At 35.0% G+C, this 22,506-nt stretch overlaps 2 protein-coding genes and 1 pseudogene across 2 annotated transcripts; all 3 read left to right on the top strand.

Annotated features, from left to right (window-relative positions):
• On the top strand, nt 1-953 carry Olfr1063-ps1 (olfactory receptor 1063, pseudogene 1; annotated as a pseudogene).
• Olfr1062 (olfactory receptor 1062) lies at nt 11,579-12,534 on the top strand. The gene has a single exon (NM_147078.2). It carries the CDS (start codon nt 11,579-11,581, stop codon nt 12,524-12,526), a length of 948 nt encoding a protein of 315 aa, NP_667289.2. The 3' UTR covers nt 12,527-12,534.
• Nucleotides 12,535-21,202: 8,668 nt separating this feature from the next.
• On the top strand, nt 21,203-22,144 carry Olfr1061 (olfactory receptor 1061). The gene has a single exon (NM_207134.1). It carries the CDS (start codon nt 21,203-21,205, stop codon nt 22,142-22,144), a length of 942 nt encoding a protein of 313 aa, NP_997017.1.
• Nucleotides 22,145-22,506: the final 362 nt, after the last annotated feature.

Genomic DNA, 22,506 nt, shown 5'->3' with positions numbered 1-22,506 from the left:
ATAGAGAAGCACAACCTCACAATGGTGACTGAATTCATCCTGGTGGGCATCACTGACCGCCCTGAGCTGCAGGCCCCATTGTTTGGACTGTTCCTCCTCATCTATCTGATCTCTCTGATTGGCAACTTGGGCATGATCATCTTTACCATGGTGAATTCCAGGCTGAAAACACCCATGTACTTCTTTCTAAGACACCTCGCTACTACTGTCCTTGGTTATTCAACAGCCGTGGGACCAAAAATGTTACAAAATTTTCTTGTAGATCAAAATACAATATCATTTCATCTTTGTGCGATCCAGTTGTCTTTCTTTAGTATGTTCATTGCTTGTGAAATTTATATTCTGTCTGCAATGTCCTATGACCACTATGTGGCTATCTGTAAGCCTCTGTTCTATATGGTCATCATGTCAAAAAGACTATGCTGGGTGCTTGTAGTAATCCCTTATGTCTACTGTACAATTGTGGCTCTTTTAATCACAATTAAGATTTTCACTTTGTCTTTCTGTGGCTCCAATGTCATCAGTCATTTCTACTGTGACAGTCTTCCTTTGTTATCTTTGGTCTGCTCAAATACACAAGAAATTGAGGTGGTGTTGTTGTACTTATCAGCTTTTAATTTGATTTCCTCTCTTCTGCTTGTTCTTGTGTCCTACCTGCTCATTCTCATAGCTATTCTCAGGATGAACTCTGCTGAGGGCAGGCGCAAGGCTTTCTCCACCTGAGGGTCCCACCTGACAATGGTCACTGTCTTCTATGGGACTTTGATATTTATGTATATGCAGCCCAAATCTAATCATTCCTTTGATACTGATAAAATGGCTTCAATATTTTATACCATGGTTATCCCCATGTTTAATCCCCTGATCTACAGCTTGAGAAATAAAGATGTAAAAGATGCTCTCCTTAGGACATGGAAAAAAAAATACATGGTTTTCTTTTGAAATTGACATAGGATTTTCATCCTGCACTCTTTGTTTTCCATACAAATGTTTCAAAATTACAAATGTTCAACAAAATTATTTGTTATCATTATTTCTTGTAGCTAAATGTCTAAATCCTGTATAAAAATATATGAAGAAACCAATAGAACTCAATCCCTTTTACTGAAGATGTCTGGATGCATTTCAAAAAATAGAAGGTATATGATCACAGAAAATGTCTGAGAAGAAAATAAAGAAAACAAGATTTGGTGATATAGATTTGTTCTTTAGAAAGAACAGGAACTGTAGACCAGGGCTTAAATGGCAATTGTATGCTTGATTCATTAAGTTTTCTTAATGAATGAATGTGTTGGATTTTTATCTAAACATCTTCATTAGCTTTTTAGATTCATTCATTTATATGAGTTGTGTGAAAATCTAAATTCATCAAATTGAAGGAAAGCTTAAGTTCTGACTTTGCTTGTAACTTCCTATTGACCTTGAGTAAATGTCTCATCACATGATGGGAATCCAGGATCTTTCTCTTTTTCTTTCATCAATCTTACATTCATCCTGATGCTCCAGGGCTTGTTTGGTTTTGTGGTTGTTGTTGTTGTCGTTGTTGTTGTTGTTGTATTTTGTCACTCAAACAACTTAATTCTTCTTTGTATTGTCTATATTTTTTTTATTTCACTGTATATTTGCATCTCAGTGGCATGTACAAATTCAGATAAAAGGTTAAATTCTGCTACAAAAACTTGTATGAATGTTTCTTTTATTTTCAATTATTGGCTGATATTTATTTTATCCCATGATCTTATTTGTACATTATGAAATTCTCTAAATTATAATAATAAAAAATTGTTTAAATGCTGTATTGTCTTGTACATGAAGTCTGAACCTATTAAGTAGATATCTTGTTATACTGTGATGAAAGGATATCCTTTAATTTGACCCATGCAAATGTGAGTACAGTATTGGTTTCAGTACAGGCCTTAACTGTATCAATTTGCTAAGCAAGCATAATATCACAATTAAAATGGGCTGTATTTCTAACCAAAGTGTAGAAGTATATGGAGAGAAATATATCTTTATGTATCGTGATAGCACCTTTCTAATACCTCAAGGTTCACAAAAGTACTTCTTAGTTAAGTTTCATACCATCTTTTGCATACTGTAGCAAATATGTCTGTGCCACCTATCAATTGATAAATAAGTGTTCATGGAAGAATAAAAAGTATATGAATATTCACTTGGATGTTAAAATAATTGATCATTAAACAAGTGAATTTGTTAGAATAAAATTATATTTTAAAATTATAAATATATATTGGAAAATATAAACAAACTCAAAGAAAAAATTACATGATCATCTCCTTAGATGCTGAAAAGACATTTGACAAAATACAACAGCCCTTCATGTTAAAAGTATTAGAGAGAACAGGAATTCAAGACCCATTCCTAAACATAATAAAAGAAATATATATCAAAGCAACAGCCATTATCAAATTAAATGGAAAGATACCTGAAGCTATCCCAATAAAATCAAGGAAAAGACAAGGCTGCCCACTCCCCCTGTATCTATTCAATACAGTTCTCAAAGTTCTAAACAGAGCAATAGGACAACAAAAGGAGATCAAGGGACAAAAAAAGTTGCCAAAGAAGAAGTCAAGGTATCACTATTTTCAGATAATATGAGGGTATACATAAGACATCGCAAAAATTCTATCAGTGAATTTCTACAGCTAATAAACGAATTCAGCAAAGTGGTCAGAGATAAAATTAAAAGAAACAATCAGTAGCCTTCGTTTATACAAATGGTAGATGGGCTGAGAAAGAAATTGGGGAAAAAACACCCTTCACAATAGTCACAAATAATATAAAATATCTTGGGGTAACTCTAACAAAACAAGTGAAAGATCTGTTTTACAAGAACTTCAAATTTCTCCAGAAAGAAATCAAAGAAGACCTCAGAAAATGAAGAAATCTCCCATGCTCATGGATAAGTAAGATGAACATACATAGTAAAATTGACCATTGTACCAAAAGCAGTCTACAGATTCAATGAAATCCCCAACAAAATTCCAACACAATTTTTTAAAGACATGAAAAGAGTATTTCTCAATTTTTTATGGAAAACAAAATACCCAGGATAGCAAAACCAATTCTCAAAAATAAAAGAACTTTAGAGGTAAACACCCTTGCTGACCTTAATCAGTACTCCATAACAATAGTGATAAAAATTACATAGTATTGGTATAGAAACAGGCAGGTTGATCAATGTAATATAATTGAAGACCCAGAAATAAAACCACACATTTATGAACACTTTTTCTTTGACAAAGATTCCAAAAATATACACTGAGCAAAAGAAAACATCTTCAATAAATGGTTCTGGTCTGGCTGGCAGTTGGTACATAGAAAAATAGATATAGATCCATATTTGTCACCTTGCACAAAGCTCAAATCCAAGTGAATCAAGAACCTCAACGTAAAGCCAGATATACACAATGTAATAGGAGAGAATGTGGGAAAAAACCTTGAACACATGGGCATGGGGATAATTTTACTATACAGAACTCTAATGTCTCAGGCTCTAAGATCAAGAATTGATAAATGGTACCTCATGAAACTGAAAAGCATCTATAAGGCAAAGGACATAGTCAGTAGGAAAAATCAAGCACCCTACCGATTGGGAAAGTCTTCACTAACACTACATCTGATATAGGGCTATTATCCAATATATATGAGAACTCAAGAGGCTAACCACCAAAACGTCCAAACAACCCAGTCAAAAATGGGGTATAGAGCTAAAGAGAGAATTAACAACAGATGAACTTCGAATGGCCAATAAGCACTTAAAGAAATGTTCAAAGTCCTTAGTAATCATGGAAATGCAAATCAAAATGAACCTGAGATTCCACCTTACATCAATCAGAGTGGTTAGGACCAAATACTCAGGTGATAGCACATGTTGGCAATATGTGGAAAATGTGAAGAAAGAGGAACACTCCTCTATTTCTGGTGGGATTGCAAACTATGCTATAAATCAATCTAGAGGTTCCTCTGAAAATTGGAAATAGAAAACTTACGCCCAGTTATACAACTTCTGGGCATATAGCCCAAAATGCCCCATGTATCAAAAGCACATGTGCTCTACTATTGTTCATAGCAGCCTTATTTATGGAAACAATCGAGAGGTCCTACAATGAAAGAATGGATACAGAAAATGTGGTTCATTTATACAAATGTATACTAGTCATGTATTATAAATGAGGGCATCGTGAATTTTTCAAGGAAATGGATGAAACTTAGATATTAGCCAAGAAAGCAGAGAATACTCAGGATGTAATCCACAGAACTCAAGAAGGTTAACAAGCCAAAAGGCCCAAGTGCGATGCTTCAATCACACTTGGGAGGGAGAAGAAAGGAAAGGGCAGAGAGAGGGAGGGAACTGGTTGGGTGTAGAGAGCGGGAGGGGCAGGGGAAAAGATGATATGATCAGGTTTGACTGGGGACAAGGAGCAAAGCCCCAAGGAGCAGCACAATGAATGGAGATATGCAACCTCTGGAGATGGGAGGTGGGGAGATCATCTAGAATGTACCAGAGATCTGGGAAGTGAGAGAATCTCAAGACTCAAAGGTGGTGAAATGCCTAACAATGAAGAGAAGAAACATGTAGAATCTACCTCCAGTAGAAAGACAGTACATCAAGCGGAATGATGGGGTTGACATCTCACAGTCAAAAAATTTGACCTAGTAAAATTTGTTCCTGTGTAAAAGAACTGCAAGGACAAAAATGGAGAAGAGACTAAGGGAAAGAAGATCAAGTGACAGGCCCAAATTGGGACCCATCTCAAGGTGAGGTTCCAAGGCCTGACACTGTTACTGATGTTATGGTGTACTTACCAACAGGAGCCTAGCATAGCTACCCTCCAAGAGGCACAACAAGCAGCTGATTGAGAGAGAAGCAGATGCTTACACCTAACCTTTGAAATGAAGTCGGGGACCCCTGTGGTTAAATTAGGCAAAGGCTTGAAAAAGTTAAGGAGGAGGATGACCCAAAAGGAAAACCTGTAGTCTCAACAAACCTGAACCCCTGAAATCTCTCAGACACTAAGCCACCAACTAGGCAGGATAGACTAACTGGGTCTGAAGCCCTGGACACATATATAGCAGAGGACTGCCTGGTCTGACCTCAATTACAGAAGAGGCACCTAACACTTAAGAGTCTTGAGGCCCCAGGGAATGGGGATATCTGGCAGGGTGTTGGGAAGGGTGTGTGAGGCTCATCCTCTTAGAGGTGGGGGAAGAGGAATGAGATGAGGAGCTGTTGGAGGGCAGAACAGGAGGGAGCTAACAACTGGAATATAAAGAAAGAATAAAGATAATAATAATAAAAAGAATTAGAAAAAAACAAAAAAGAAAATAGTCCAATTTATTTTTAGTAGAAAATTCAACATGAAAAAGTAAAATGACACTATTATTCATTAATAATCATAAAGGAATAAAATGTTTAAATTATTGCAATCTCACCATATTTCATTACCATGAATTAAGTTCAGTGAAAAGATATAAATTAATTTGAGAGAAATATAAGTTACTAACATCCATATTGACAGGGACACTCAGAAATGAATATAACTCAATAACTTATTTCTAATATAAATAATATTACTTATGATACCACATCATATCAGTGTGATGATGTTTAAATTTAGGCATTTTAATCATTTTGATATTTTGCATTTTATTGTAATTTAATTCATGACATTTCAAAATGTTTTATATACAATGTATTTATACAATTTTTGTAAGCTACTAACTAGAATTGGATGAAAAACTATGAAATTTGTTTCATTGAATTTAATATACTTTGTCCTGGAAAGGCCCTTTGATCGTGCAAACTTTATCTGCCTCAGTACAGGGGAATGCCAGGGCCAAGAAGTGGGAGTGGGTGGGTAGGGGAGTGGGTAGGGGAGCGTGTGGGGTACTTTTGGGATAGCATGGGAAATGTAAATGAAATAAATACCCAATTTAAAAAAATACAAAAAAATATACTTTGTAAATGTCATTAGAAATGTGAAAAACTGGTTAAAAGAAGAAACTTAAAATAAATTAGAGAAATGTTAATCACCTATAAAATCGGCCATCATTGGGAAGAGAGGCCATTTGTCTTGCAAACTTTATATGCCCCAGTACAGGGGAACGCCAGGGCCAAGAAGTGGGAGTGGATGGGTATTGGATCAGGGTTGGGGGAGGGTATAGGGGACTTTTGGGATAGCATTTGAAATGAAAATGAAGAAAATATCTAATAAAAATTGGAAAAAATTAAATTTAAAAAAGATCTTGCAAAGTTGAAAATAAAGAACAAAAACAAAAAACAAAACAAAAAACATAGAAAAACAGAGGATGGCCTAGTTGGCCATCAATAGGAGGAGATGCTGTTGGGAGTCATTAAGACAACTCTATTGTCTTGATCTCCGAATTGGGTCTCTCTCCCCCGAGAAGAAAAGGGGGTCAAAAGCGGGCCACCGATGCACCATTCTGAGAAAAACCACAGAATGTTCCAACCTAAGTCAGCGCCAGATGTCCTGACCACAAGATGTACCCTGATACCACCAAGTTCCTGCTTCCCCGTGTAGTTGCCAAAAGAAAATTTTCTGCTGCCCCATACCTCCTGCTGAGAAGTACTTTCCCCCTTTGCTTGTGCATTTAAGCCTTGAACCTTGCTGAATACAGTGACACCTTGATGCTACTCAGACTGCTTCCATGTCATTCTCGCACTTGCTGTCCGTCTCTCCCTCCCCCCATTTGGTTCTTACGAGAATGTCCCCTTGAGACCCTCGAATAAATGGACCTGCTGGATGGGTCAAGATGCCCTTGGTCTTGCAAAGATGATATGCCCCAGTACAGTGGAGTGCCAGGACCAGTAATCAGGAGTGGGTAGGTTTGGGAACAGGGCGGGGGAGGGTATAGGGGACTTTTGAAATAGTATTTGAAATGTAAATGAAGAAATTAATATAAAAAACATAAACTGCGTAGAGTACAGGCTATAGTAGTAATGTAATAGGTTTTCATTCCCGGACATTATAATATTTGGAGTAAATGACAGGTAAGATGTCTCATTGTTTAAATGAACTTGGTACAATTGACAACATGAGTTTAATAACCAGGACTCAACAAAAGTGGAAGGAAAGAACTGATTCCTGGAAGCTGTGCTCTGACATTTGTATACACACAGAGACACATAAACACAAACAATAATGCTAGATAAACAAAATATTTGTAAAGTAATTGTGTGTGGGAGATCATTGGAGAGATACTTTAGTGATTAAAGTGCATAATGTTCTTGTCTGGGACCTAAGTTCAGTTTTGAGTACCCATGACAGATTGATTAGAACTGCTTATACTTCCAGTTTATTAGGATCAAATGCCATTCTCTAGGCTCTGCAGACACCTGTACTTAGATCTACATAGCTGTACACAAATACATACATATATACATACATACATACATACATGTATTCATACATGTACACATATAAATAAGTATAACAAAAAAGTAAAGATTATATTTTTGATTGTGTGAGTAGTTGATCAACATATAATGTACATTACAATTTTGTTAAGTGCTTTTATTTAATAACAGTTTATTAGATTTTGTTGTTGTTGTTTCATTCAAGGTGTGATTTTTTTTCTTGGTTTTGCTGTTATATATTTTGGAATTTTTGTTTGCTTGTTCTTGATAAATAAGTTAAAGTTTGGTGGATATCGAGGGGAAAAGAGACTGGAAGTAATGGGGGAGCAGAAGAAAATACTATTTAAATTTTAAATTGTTCACAATATATAAAAGTGTAATATACTAAAAAGTAAAAAGCCAGAAAAAAAAACCCAAAGGAAATCTTAAAATATAATTACAATTAGAAAATAAGAAATGAAAACATAATAAAAATAACTCTACCCAAAATCAAATTAAGTGTGAATGACTTCATGGGAGGGATTTGTTAAATAGCATTTAAAAATAAATTGTTCCATATTATAATTATTTTCTGCCAAACTAAAAGTTGTTTATTTCCAAAATTTTAGAAGAATTAAATAAATTTGTGCTGCATGACACAACTATGCATACTATAGAGCAAATAGTTTTTATATCTCATATACTTTTGTTTGATGTTTGAGCAGAATAGTAGGTTTATAGTCATTCAATCACTGTATTTAAAATTAAATAGCTAGGCCATGTACTATGGTTTAACAATTGGCTCTTCTTCCCAGTAAGAGTCTCCATACTTCCAACTCTTTAAAATTAGAATGTTGTACAGAGATACACCATAAAATAAACAAATAATGAATAAGTTGATGTAATCATTACATCTACTTGCTAACATAAACATCCAGGTGAATTCATGAGCAGCATTCATGTTTCACCTTTGTGAAAAGATGAGTGGGGACCTGCTAATGAGCTTACCATTTGTCTCCCTGTCCCCCTGGAATCAAGCTTTTTCTTTAAAAAATTAATTTCTTATGTGTAGGGACTTCAGCAAATAAGTAAATGCATCTCAATGAGCTAGTCTTTAGGGACAGAAATATTTAAAACTGTTCAGTTACCTTCATAGGGACATCATATTGGTTGTAGGGCCTAGTAGATTGTTCTTACTGGTAGTTTAGGATGTATTTCATTTATTTATTGGTCTAAATTCAGAGTCCAAATGTCTATCAAAACTTTCAATCTTTTGATTACCATTTAAATTCTTTTCCTAGGAGCTCAGGCTTCTGTTCTAAGAATGCTGGATCTGGGACAGAGATATTAATTAATTATATCCAGTCTATCTACTTAAAAAAATTGGCCTGGGCTGCTAATTCAGAGGAAGAGATTGTGAGTAAAGTGAGATTTTCCATAGAGTACACAGAGGTTTTTAATCTGTCATAGAATTGGTAGAACAGAAGAAATATCTGAAGAGTCTCTGACATACATAATTCTGCGTTTCCAAAAATTGCTTAAAAGATACTAAGAGTAAAAGGTGAGTAGCTCTCTCTCTCTCTCTCTCTCTCTCTCTCTCTCTCTCTCTCTCTCTCTCTCTCTCTCTCTCTCTCTCTGTTTTTAAATTGTTATCTATTGGGTGGCTGATATATTTCCTGCTACTTAAGAGTTAATGGTTTTGTTCACAATTCAAAATTAAGAGACATACAAAAAATTCCTGAAGGCAGATCTCTAATGTTCAGGAATGAGCGCTCTGGTAAAGTAGCAGCATTTCATCCAAAAGACCACGAGTTGGGTTCCTGGAACACATACAGTGGAAGGGACGATTTAGTTTTTGAGAACTGGTAGAATTACATATTGAAATTTCAGAAGATAATTAAGAAATGTTTTATAATGTCATTTCTAAATCAAATTCTGAGAGTTTGAGAAGTGAAATGAAGATAGTAAAATTATGGAGATTAAAATTGTTCAAGTGTTGATAGTTTCTTATGGCTCACCAATTGCATAGTTCTACATGAAAGCTACTTTAAGAAAATTTGCAAAGTTAAAACATTGCATCCAGTGAGAATTCAAACAAGATTCTAATGAGGACAAACACTTGAATAGTTCTAAAAATGGCTATTTCAGTAATATTGCTTACCAAAATCATGTCATTAGCCTTGTTAATTATGTTTTAGTACATCATTGATTTAACAATTAAATATATTAAATATATACAGAAACTCTAGCTTTCAAAAATAATTGCTCAAATTCTAGCCAAAATAATAATTGTTAATGATGTAATTGATTCTTGTTGTTAATGTAAGATTACATTGATAGAAAGCACTGTATGTCAAAGCAAATGCTACTTGATATTTTTTCATGTAACAACTGGAGAGGAAATAGTACCATTAATGTAAATTATATCATGTTAAACACCTGAAGCTAACTTTCCAAGAAAACAATCATGTCTATAGAAGCATAGTGCTGTGACACAAAATATGAGGGAAACTATAACTCATGTATTCCAATTATAAAATTTTAGACCATTTATTTTTAAGCAATCACACAGATCTACATTAATATTTGTTACATTAATTTTATTTGATATCACATGGCCTACTTTTAAAAATACTCATTCTTAATGACATGTCATATAGTTTATAGGGTACAGTATGAAATTCAGTCCATATATAATAATTTGTATTACATTGAAGAACATTTACATACTGTATATATTTATTACTTTTATGCATTACATTATTTTCTACTATTTTCCAGTTACTTAGCAATATACTGTTTTTGTTTTTTTAGTTTCTACGTACAAAATTATAATATACTTACTATATGTATTTAAAGCTTTAATATCATTATTAAGCTAGGACTTATTGAGAAAATGCCACAAACTTTTAAAAGCAGAAAAGCAGCACTATTACTGGGATCAGTTATGGATATAACTCTCATATATGTATTTTAACATTTCATTTACAAATTATAAAAACAAATAATTTTTAAAAATCACCAAAAATAAGTAAAGAACTAATCAAACATATCAGTCAGAGTAAACAAAATAACATAGCAGTGATGTTTTGCAGTGGCAATACTGCTTTACCTAGATTTTAGATAATTTAAATATTGCAAAAAATACTAATAACCATATTCCAAAATTAGGCTATAGAACAGTGTGGAAAGTATAACAAATTACATATATAAATACATTGTAAATACATTATTAATAAATACATAGACTTTATTTAATCTATTATTAGAGAATATTTGTGTTATATAAAATTAAAAATACTTTCCATTCAGTGTTCTACCATTCTAAACCAAAGCAATCAACATTTATCAGCAACTGTAAATAATAGTACTAAGCAGGATGCCACATCCAACTGACAAAACACCCAGAAGTTCTTTGGAGTGATGGTTGGCGATTATCATATAAATTAGGACATAGAGACTCAATCCTGAAAATATTGATAGTGCTAAATTTAGATTCTTAAAAACAATTTAAATAGAAGTGATTAAACTCTAATGGAAATGCCAGACAAGAATGCAAGAAGAAAGTAATAGAATTGAAATTAACTAGAAGCCAGAACAACATGGCAGGACTAGATGAATTGGCAGAAGAAATGAATTATGATTAAAAAGGTTTGAGATTTGTAGCAAGATACTAAGATGGATGAATATCAAAGAATAGATTTTTTTCAGGAAAATGAATCAGAAATGTAAGATGAATCAATGAGAAAAGCCTAAAAGATGCAAAGCTAATAACCAGATAATCCAGTCACTTTGGCTCAACTCCTCAGAGTATGTGTGTGTGTATGTGTGTGTGTGTGTGTGTGTGTGTGTGTGTGTGTGTGTGTGTGTGTGTGTATGTGTGTGTTTGTGTGTGTGTGTGTGTGTGGTCTGTGTGTGTGTATGCACAAACATGCTTCAGGTACTTTATGATGTTGTGATTCATATAATTATATCAATGCTAATTAACAGTTGTCTAAGACACTTGAAGCCTTAGTACTCTGATGTTTCTCATATTTATGCACAGATAAAGAAAAAGAGTAAGCATGATTGAACATGTTTTAGATTTGTCATTCTAAATAAAATGACTTAGAATGAGACATTTAGCACTATATTATGTAAGACAGAAATGGTGACCTGATAATATTTTTATTTTCCACATTAAAAGATGAACATATAATGGCAACAGGGAATCTCACTCATGTCACGGAGTTCATACTCATGGGGGTAACTGACCGTCCAGAACTGCAGGTTCCACTTTTCTTTCTCTTCTTAGTCATCTACCTTCTGACAGCAGCAGGGAACCTGGGCATCATCACCCTGACCTCCGTGGACTCACGCCTGCAAACTCCCATGTACTTCTTCCTCAGACACCTGGCGGTCATCAACTTTGGCAACTCCACTGTCATTGCTCCTAAAATGCTGGTCAACTTCTTAGTCAGTAAAAAAACCACCTTATACTATGAATGTGCCACGCAGCTGGGAGGATTTCTGGTTTTCATGGTATCAGAGATCTTCATGCTGGCTGTGATGGCCTATGACCGCTATGTGGCCATCTGCAACCCACTGCTCTACATGGTGGTGGTGTCTCGACGGGTCTGCCTTCTGCTGGTGTTTCTCACTTACCTCTTTAGCTTTGTCACAGCCATTGTTGTGACACCTTGTGTGTTCTCTGTTTCTTATTGCTCTTCCAATGTAATCAACCACTTTTACTGTGACAATGTCCCTCTGTTAGCTCTGTCCTGCTCTGACACTCACCTTCCAGAAACTGTTGTATTTTTTTTCTCAGCGACAAACTTGTTTTTCTCTATGATTATTGTACTTATATCCTATTTCAACATAGTACTTGCAATTTTGAGGATCCGTTCATCTGAAGGAAGGAAGAAAGCCTTCTCTACTTGTGCTTCTCACATGATGGCTGTCACTGTGTTCTATGGCACACTTCTCTTCATGTATCTACAACCACGGACTAATCACTCCTTAGACACTGACAAGATCGCTTCTGTGTTCTACACCCTAATAATACCAATGTTGAACCCTGTCATCTATAGCTTGAGAAACAAGGATGTAAAGTGTGCATTGAAAGAATTCCTAAAAAATCCATGCAAAAAATTCAATCTTATATGAATTTATAACCATATTTTTTTTAATTTAAAGATTTTCTTTCCCTCTTTTTTTTAAAAAAGGCACTGTTCTTCAAAGATATTTTTGGTAAATGTCAGGACCTAAAACTTCAGAAGCAATTGTATTTATTGTTATTTTTGTTGTTGTTTTATCCTATATTTATTTGCCCAAAGGAGAAAAATAATAAGTAATTTACAAGTTAAAAATTTTATTTTTAAGACAGAATACAATTTACTGCAAGGACAACCAAGAGGCTTAAGTTATGGATTATGGTACAGTTATTGCATCATGAGCACAAAATCTTGAGTCCAAGTCTTAGTATGAACATGTCATAATTGACAAACAAGAGAATGCTTCAGCATGACTGTAGGTTTTCAAGAATCATTTCTTAGGAATGTCAATAATCAGACATTCTAGCAACAAATGGGTCCTGAACAACTATTATAGATAGTTAAATCCTTCAGTTTTTTTCAAAATATTATTCATTCATCTGACATTATTTGAGTATGCATTTATTTTATTCTTAATGATATAGTATGTAACAAAAATTATTATTTTTCAGAAAGAGATAAATATTGAAATAAGAGTTCAGCACACCCAGGTATTGGATATGTGAAAAGCCAAACGAAATCAATCTCATGAAAGAATCATGTGTATTGCTTTGGGTTTTTGTTTGTTTGTTTTTATATTGGTTATTTTATTTATTTATGTTTCAAATGTTCTCCTTTCTGGTTTCCCCTTTGCAAAACCCCATATCGTTACCCCTCCCTCCTGCCTATTTGATGCTGCTCCACTACCCACACATCCATTCCTGCCTCATCACTCTAGCATCGCTCTAACCTGGGGCACCAAGCCTCCACAGGACCAATGGACTCCCATCCCATTAATTCTAGATAAAGCAATCCTACATATGCAGCCGGAGCCATGGGTCCCTCCATGTGTACTCCTTGGTTGGTGGTTTACTCACTGTGAGCTCTGAGTGATTCAGTTAATTGATATTGCTGTTTTTCCTGTGGGCTTTCAATCACTTTCTGCTCCTTCAGTCCTCCTAACTCTTCCATTGGGGTCCCCATGTTCAATCTGATGATTGGCTGCAAGCACCTGCATCTGTATTTGTCAGGCACTGGCAGAGCCTCTCAGGAGACAGCCATTCCAGGTTCTTGTCAGCAAGCTCATCTTGGCATCAATAGTAGTGTCGGTATTTGGTATGTGCAGATAGGAGGGATCCTTAGATGGGGCAGTCTCTGGATGGCCTTTCCTTCAGTCTCTGCTCTACTCTTTGTCCTTTCATTTCCTTTAGAAAGGGATAATTCTGGGTTAAAAATTTTAAGATGGGTGGGTGGCCCCATCCCTGAACCAGTAGTAATGCCTATCTACTGGATATGATCTCTATAGGTTTTCTGTCCCCTTTGTTGGGTATTTAGGTTAGTGCCATCTCTGTTGGGTCCTGGGAATATTTTGCTCCCCTGATATCTGGGATTTTCTAGTGGCTAACACTCTCCCTTTACACATACATCCAAAACCGTTTAGATTTTTATCCAAAAACCAATGCGACGTTTTTTTTTTTTTTTTTTTTTTTTTTTTTTTTTTTTGCTTAAAACTAATAATGTTGTGTAGATTATTTTTGAACTGTGTCTTAAGATAAATCATAGTTGTATATATTTTGAAATAGTGAATTGGAGTAAAATTCCCCTTAACAAAAAAGCCATCTGACCAAATTCAGAATATCTCATGTATTCACAAAGGTATCTATCGATGACAAAACTTTTCAGAAAATTGATAGCTAATCCCACACATGTACATTTACATTGTACAGGCATAGAGGGAAGTTAGATTGAAAGTGAAGTGAGAATGTGAGATCAGGGATGCCTCAGAAGCAAATAAAATGACTTCAGAGGAGGATCATAAATGAAAAACAAGACCTTATAGATCAGTGTGTTATCACATTAGTTGATCTGAATTTAAGAAAGGTTTAACAGTGCCCACAAAAACGAGGATTTCTAGATCAGAGGGTCGTTAGCTGTAGTAGGTTAAGCCATTCTAGGTATTGCTTTTCTTTACATCCTTTGGTATGTCAACTGTGTATTTCTTTTGGAAACTCAACAGTATTATCTATTTCCTTGAATTTCTTAACTCCCAGGACAGTCTTTTAGCATTAGGTACTATTCACTTATAGATTTCAAATAATGATTGTCAGCTTTATATTTACTGTAATATATCTTGGTACATACACCATTTTCATTCATTTTCTTTTGTGATTATTATTGGTCAAAACAAAATCAACCGTAAGAGCTTCTTTATCTTAGAATATGTATAATCACACAGACGGGCTTTATTTTTTATTCAAAGCAATATTGTGATGAGCACTTCTTTTTTATTATTCTTTCTTTTTCTTTTTTCTTTTCTGTTTTTTAATTAATTAATTTGTATTTTTACATTCCATATTTTATCCCCCCATCCCTGTCAACTGTTTCACATCCCATATCTTCTCCCCACCCCCTGTCTCCACATAGATGTTCCCAACCCCCACCCCACCGGACCTTTAAATTCCCTGGGGCCTCCAGTCTCTTGCTGGTTAGGTGCATCATCACTGAAGGAACACAGACCCAGCAGTCCTCTACTGTATGTGTGTTGTGGGCCTCATATCAGCTGGTGTATGCTGCCTGTTTGGTGGTCCAGTGTTTTAGAGATCTAGGGGGTCCAGATTAATTGAGACTGCCTGTCCTCCTACAGGTTTGCCCTTCTCCTCAGCTTCTTTCAGCCTTCCCTAATTCGATAACAGGGTCAGCTATTTCTGTCCATTGGTAGAGTACAAATATCTGCATCTTTCTTACAACTGCTTGTTGGGTCATCCAGAGAGCAGTCATGCTAGGTCACTTTTTGTGAGTTCTCCATATTCTCATTAATAGTGTCAGGTCTTGGGTGTGGTGGCACACACCTTTAATCCCAGCACTCGGGAGGCAGAGGCAGGCAGATTTCTAAGTTCAAAGCCAGCCTGGTCTACAAAGTGAGTTTCAGGACAGGCAGGGCTATACAGAGAAACTCTGTCTCAAAAAACCAAAAAAAAAAAAAAAAAAAAGGAAAAAAATAGTGTCTGGTCTTGGGACATCCTCTTGAGCTGAATTCCACTTTGGCCCTGTCGCTGGACCTTCTTTTCCTTAGGCTCTTCTTCATTTCCTTCCCTGTAATTCTTTCAGACAGGAACAATTATGGGTCAGAGTTGTGACTGTGGGATGGCCTCCCTCTCCCTCATTTTATGCCCTGTCTCCCTGCTGGTGGTAGGCTCTATAAGCTCCCTCTCCCTACTGTAGGGCATTTCTTCTAAGGTCCCTCCCTTTGAGTCCTGAGAGTCTCTCACATCCCAGATCTCTGGTGTATTCTGGAACCCCCTTCCCCCCCCCCAACCTCCTATGTCCTGGGGTTGCCTATTTCCATTCTTTCTGCTGACCCTCAAGGCTTAAGTCCTTTCCCTCACCTAATACAAGATCAGGTTCCCCTCTCCCCACAACTCCCCACTTTCCCTAACGTTTTGATAGGTGGATTATATTGCCAACTTGAGTAAATTAAGAATTTCTGGGGTCATTAGTAAAACAATGTTATGGGTGTGCTTGTGAAGGCTTTACCATATATGACTAACATGTAGGAAAACAACTGAGGGAACAACCTCGGATTTAACGTGAGCAGCACTTCCCAATAGGCAGGAATCTTGAGCATAATAAAATTAGAAAAAGATGAAAAAGCCAGTAGCATGTGCCATTCAATTTCCTGGGTCAAATCGACTGCTGCTATGTGTAGCCATAAGAGCCCAACTTCTTCAACCTTTCAAAACAGGCTTTTTTCCATTGCTTTGCAGTGAATTTTCCAGACTTTTATTCTATTGTTTCCTTCTAGTCTTTTGCTCTGTTTACTCAATCTTCTTGTATTTAATACCTACTATACTATGTCACATGGAAGCATGGAGGTAAAAATTTTTGAAGTACATAGCTTCCATTTATCAGAGACAAGTTCATCTATTGCATTCTACTCTATAAATATGTGTATTGAGTTCTGTACCATATACACCTGTATTCATTCTCTCTTTCTTTCTCTCTCTCTCTCTCCATCTCTCTCTCTCTCTCTCTCTCTCTCTCTCTCTCTCTCTCTCTCTCTCTCTCTCTCCCTGTGTGTGTGTGCGTGTGTGTGGTGTGTGTATGTGTGTGTGTTCTGAACATCAATAGATGTATGTAACAATATAGACATTATTTTTTCAATATTTTTTCTTGACTTTATATTCACATAGAAGTCCCCATCCTGTCCTCTCTGTACTACCCTTACAAATCCCTGCCCCATTACCTCCTCAACTTCTCAGGGAAGGAGGAGACTCTCTTGATAACTCTACATCCTTGGATACCTTCTCCCAGCAAGACTAACACACACACATACAAACAAACATACCACTGAAGCCCAACAAGATTAACTAGGTAGGGTAATGAGAGATTTATTGTTGTAAAACCCTTCACCTCCAAATTCCTATCTACAAATTTTTGTCCATCTTAATCAAAAGCTAGGACTATTATTCACAGACAGGTTAAAAAATGTTAAAATTTACATGTAAATACTAAAACAAAGATAGTGAGTGAACCAAAAATTTACCATTTACCATTCTTGATTTTCCTGATACTACTACATATCTATAGTATTTCAAGCAGAGAATTATACTGATGAAACTGAATAGAATGTTTGCTATTGAGACATAATCTCCATTCCTTACATAACCTGAACATTGACCCTTTTTGCTGTTCATACATGTTTAATTGTTTATAGACGCTATAAGAGGGTCTTGGATCTCATGGAGCAGGAATTACAGACAATTGTGAGCAGAATATGTGGGTTCTGGAAACACAAATTCAGATCTTCTATAACAAATGATTTTCTTTACTGCTTTACCACCTAGCCAATGACAGTTCTTACTTTTATTTATTTATTTATTTATTTATTATTAGATATTTTCTTTATATACATTTCAAATGTGATCCCAAAAGTTCCCTATACCCTCCATCTGCCCTGCTCCCCTACCCACCCACTCCCACTTCTTGGTTCTGGCATTCCCCTGTACTGGGGCATATAAAGTTTGCAATACCAAGGGGCCTCTCTTCACAGTGATGGCCGACTAGGCCATCTTCTGCTACATATGCAGCTAAAGATACAAGCTCTGGGGGTACTGGTACCTCTCCTGGGCATATACCAGGAAGAAGTTCTAACTGGTAATAAGAACGCATGCTCCACTATGTTCATAGTAGCCTTATTTATAATAGCCAGAAGCTGGAAAGAACCCAGATGTCTCTCAACAGAAGAATGGATACAGAAAATATGGTACATTTACACAATGGAGTACTACTCAGCTATTAAAAACAATGGATTTATGAAATTCTTGGGCAAAAGGATGTATCTGGAGGATATCATCCTTAGTGAGATAACCCAATCATAAATGAAGTCATTGGATATGCACTCACTGATAAGTGGATACGAGCCCAGAAACATAGAACACCCAAGATACAGTTTGCAAAACAAGAAAATCAAGAAGAGGGGAGACTAATGGGTGGATACTTCATTCCTCCTTAGAATAGGAAACAAAAATACCCATGAAAGGAGTTACAGAGACAAAGTTTGGAGCTAAGACAAAAGGATAGACTATCCAGAGATTACCTCACCCTGGATCCATCCCATAATCATCCACGAAACGCAGAAAATATTGCATATTTTCTTTCTTTTTTTTTAAATATGTTATTGAATATTTTTGACTGTCAGTGTTTTTGCATGATTAATAGAATTTTTCAATAGACAATCATAAAATGGCAAATATTAAATTAATATTTTATATCTTATAATTTTAGAAATTGTTTTTGTTTTTGTTTTTTTTAATACCTGGCTTGATCTGCTACAGTTCTTTTGCATATAGGCATAATCACTTTTATTTCCTGAGCAGAATAGTTTCAGTGTGACTGGAAAACACAACTTGGTTATAGTCAACCATTGCCACTGATAGTTACAGACTTCTAAGACCAACAACAGTTCTGGGACGATGCCTTAGCCTTGCAAGCAAGGGGTTATGATGTAGCCTTCACAAGTAGTGCTGAATACTGTGGAGGCTTTCTATTCGCTGCACACTGATCATTTGTGTCTCTCTGTTCATCACAATTTACTACAAACATTTGCTTCTTTGATGAGTGTTGGGAGATCTACTTATCTATGTATGTAAGTCTTCAATAGTCACTGCAAAACAATTTTCACTAGAATCATCATATATCCTATCCAGGACCTATAACCTTGCTGCCCTTAGATTTTTAATCTTCTGAAATGTTGACAGGTGTGATTTGTATACTGTCAGAGTTTACTCACTTCTTGAATCCAGTGGGTTCCAAAAAACAAATCAGGTTTTCAAGATTGGCAACAAGTAACTTTTTGTAGCTGAATCATAGCTGGAAAAGTTCCTCATCCTTTCTTGAGACAAACAGAGTTTGCATCTCACCACAGGTGTGAAAAAAAAATCACTAGAGAGTAAGAAGATATTATGAATAGACTTATTATAATGACATTTAAAAGTATATTTTGTGGTATACATCATTAAACTACCTAGTAAAATATTTTATAAAATAAAGTCCAGGTGCTTGTCTTTTTTAATGGAAAACTGATATTGTATTTACCTTATTCTTTTAACTTTTAACATTGTAAAACATAGAAAAAGGGAGAGTAGGTAGCTTCCAGAATTTCTAGAGTGATTTATATATTTTAATCATCTGATTACTTCATATTTCACACGTGAAGAGTATATTGTCATGAAAGATCACCAGATGCACAAGGAAAGTATTCGACAACATATTATAAGCCACACTACATTGTTTTATGCCATAAAAAGTAGGCATAAAAAGAAATCACCTTTAAACTGGATGTTCAAACTGACTTCATTGTACCGTGTTCAGAGGCTAATGTGGCTACATTTCATGTCTCCTGTGTATGATTTATTTTTTCCTATTAAGAAAATATGAGACATGCATTTTTTCAATATTTATGCCTGCCATTTTCTTGTAATTTTTACAGTGATGCTTCTTCTGAGAATAGAGTTATTTGCACTGTGTCCTATATCTTATTGGGAAGATGATCTTATGCTAACAGGAGGATTTTCTGCTATACCAATGAATCATCTCAAATGCCACCTACAACATTTTCTTTTTCACTATGGTGTTTGTGTATCACAATCAATCAAACAATAGGAAGCAGTCACATTCATTGTTGACATTTTAAAACATATATTCTCTTTCAGAACTCTTGTTTATCAAAGAGGAATTTTGACAAGATATCATATAACCAATTTAAGTATGTTTTCTTTCATTTTTAAAAAATCTCTTCATATATTCCTAGATCAGTCTGAGCTATAACATATTTCTTTGTTATATAAATATATGTATGAATTATACTAAAAATTACCCATCAGTGAAAGATTAAATTATATAATGAAGGAAACTTGTATTCAATTTTATTATGCTAAAAATGGATACAGAGTTATAATCCTAAATAACAGACTTGTTAAATTTTACCATTTGGTTGCACAGGTAGATGGTAGGTTAGTTGTGTGTCTCATGTGTTTCATGACCAGTTTCTCATTTGCTCATATTTTTAGATCAAACCAAAACCAAAAGCCTCTATCCTATGGGGTGTGCACATCCACATATGAGGGATTTTTTTCAGGTAAATTACTGTACACAATGACTCTTTGAACTAGTGATTATCATATTTGTGGACTGTGGTTGTAGAGCACAGAATCCCATATTTAGTGCCTGTTCATCTTTTTAGTAAAAAGTACAAAGCCTTCTTAGTTCTGTGTATACTGAGAAGGTATTCTATCCATGATGAATTATTTTTAAATGAATGTTTCTGTACACTAGGTCAAGGTGAAAGGTGGTTGCATAGATATGCTGTTCAGTTTACTTTTTCTTCAAATAAGGACAACTCCAATTGTGATGTGTTACAATATTTTCATTAACTCACCTAAAATACATTGCCTAATGTTTATGATGATGCTGTCTGTTTTAGCTATAGGTTTTAGGATTTTAAACATCTACATATGTATCTAGAGTGTCCAAATTATTGAAAAATTCTCAGTAGATGTGCATATTATAATCATCATGAATGTTATATAACATAACAAAATATAATTATAATGTCAAAATATAGTTTAATTTATATGAGAAATAAAATGAAAAAGTTAATAATTTTATCCAAGTCTGTGAAGTTTCAAACTACTACAGTTTTTGAAGTTTTATTTTTTTTCTTCACATCTAATACATTGAACTTACTACATACATGAGCCTGCCAATCAAGGTTTATCAGCATTAAAATTTTAATACTTTGGGCTATACATATTTGAAGTATTTGACAAAGGGCATAATTTCCTGTCATAGTTTTACACTAAACATGAGGTAAAAGTGACAGTTTACGTTTTATTTGGCAAACAAAATTATTACAGGCAATGACTTGATACAATTCTGTATATGCCATTTTTGTGCAGATGAATTCATATTCAAATATTTTATAATAAATATATAATTTATATTAGTTTGGAAAATAAAATAACTCTATATATTTGAAAACTACTAATAATGCTGGTACCTTTATTCAGAACAGGCTTTCTGATCTTCTCTAATGGAGAAATATAATCTTACAATAGTGACTGAATTCATCCTGGTGGGCATCACTAACCACCATGAGTTTCAGGTACCATTGTTTGGACTGTATCTCATCATTTATCTGACCTCACTGGTCGATAACTTGGGCATGATAATCCTTACCATAGTGGATTCCAGGCTGCAAACACCCATGTACTTCTTTCTCAGACACCTCGCTACTACTGACCTTGGTTATTCAACAGCTGTGGGACCAAAAATGTTGAGAAATTTTCTTGTAGATCAAAATATAATATCATTTTATGCCTGTGCTATCCAATCATCTTTCTTTGGTATGTTCATTGTTTGTGAATTTTTTATTCTTTCTGCAATGTCTTATGACCGTTATGTGGCCATCTGTAAACCACTCCTCTACACTGTCATCATGTCACAAAAAGCATGTTGGATACTAGTCACCATTCCCTATCTCTACAGTATAATTGTCTCACTTCTAGTTAACATAAAGATTTTCACTTTATCCTTCTGTGGCTACAATGTCATCAGTCATTTCTACTGTGATGCCCTCCCTTTGTTAACTTTGGCCTGCTCAAACACACATGAAATTGAGGCGATAATTTTAATCTTCTCAGCTTTTAATTTGCTTTCATCTCTTCTTATAGTAATTGGTTCCTATCTACTTATCCTTATGGCAATTCTAAGGATTAACTCTGCTGAGGGCAAATGGAAGGCTTTCTCTACGTGTGGGTCCCACCTGACAGTTGTCATCGTCTTTTACGGGACTTTGATATTTATGTATTTGCAGCCTACATTCACTCACTCCATTGACACTGGTAAAGTGATTTCCATCTTTTACACCCAGGTTATCCCTATGTTGAATCCCTTAACATACAGCTTGAGGAACAAAGATGTAAAAGATGTCCTTAAAAAACCAATGGAAAAAGTGCACAATCTTTTCTCATAGAATTTGTATACTATTAAAAGTTGTCATATATATATATATATATCTTGTGTTAGAATGAAAGGACAGGAGAAGAACACCAAGGTTAAATTCTGTGTGTGAATGAGAAGAATAAAAGTTGTTAGAAAGATTTAAATGGATGTTGTATTTCAAATATTATAATAAATTATTCAATATTAACTTATTTTTCTTTTATTTTCTATAAATCCACTCTTTATATTTTAATATTTTTACCCACTTACTAGTCAACTTCAAAGCAAACTTGACTATTATATTATGAAGTGAACCATATTGCTTAGATGTTAAGGTCTCATTCATATTAATATACTTATGTATCCTTATTCCATCCAGACACCATGCACTGA

Source organism: Mus musculus, chromosome 2 (genome assembly GCF_000001635.26).
Source record: "Mus musculus strain C57BL/6J chromosome 2, GRCm38.p6 C57BL/6J".
Lineage (NCBI taxonomy): Eukaryota > Metazoa > Chordata > Mammalia > Rodentia > Muridae > Mus > Mus musculus.
This window is presented reverse-complemented; position numbering and strand designations above follow the sequence as displayed.

What these genes read in the sequence shown, in the direction of transcription:
- Olfr1062 (NM_147078.2), top strand. Translation starts at nt 11,579, where the DNA reads ATGGCAACAGGGAATCTCACTCATGTCACGGAGTTCATACTCATGGGG.
- Olfr1061 (NM_207134.1), top strand. Translation starts at nt 21,203, where the DNA reads ATGGAGAAATATAATCTTACAATAGTGACTGAATTCATCCTGGTGGGC.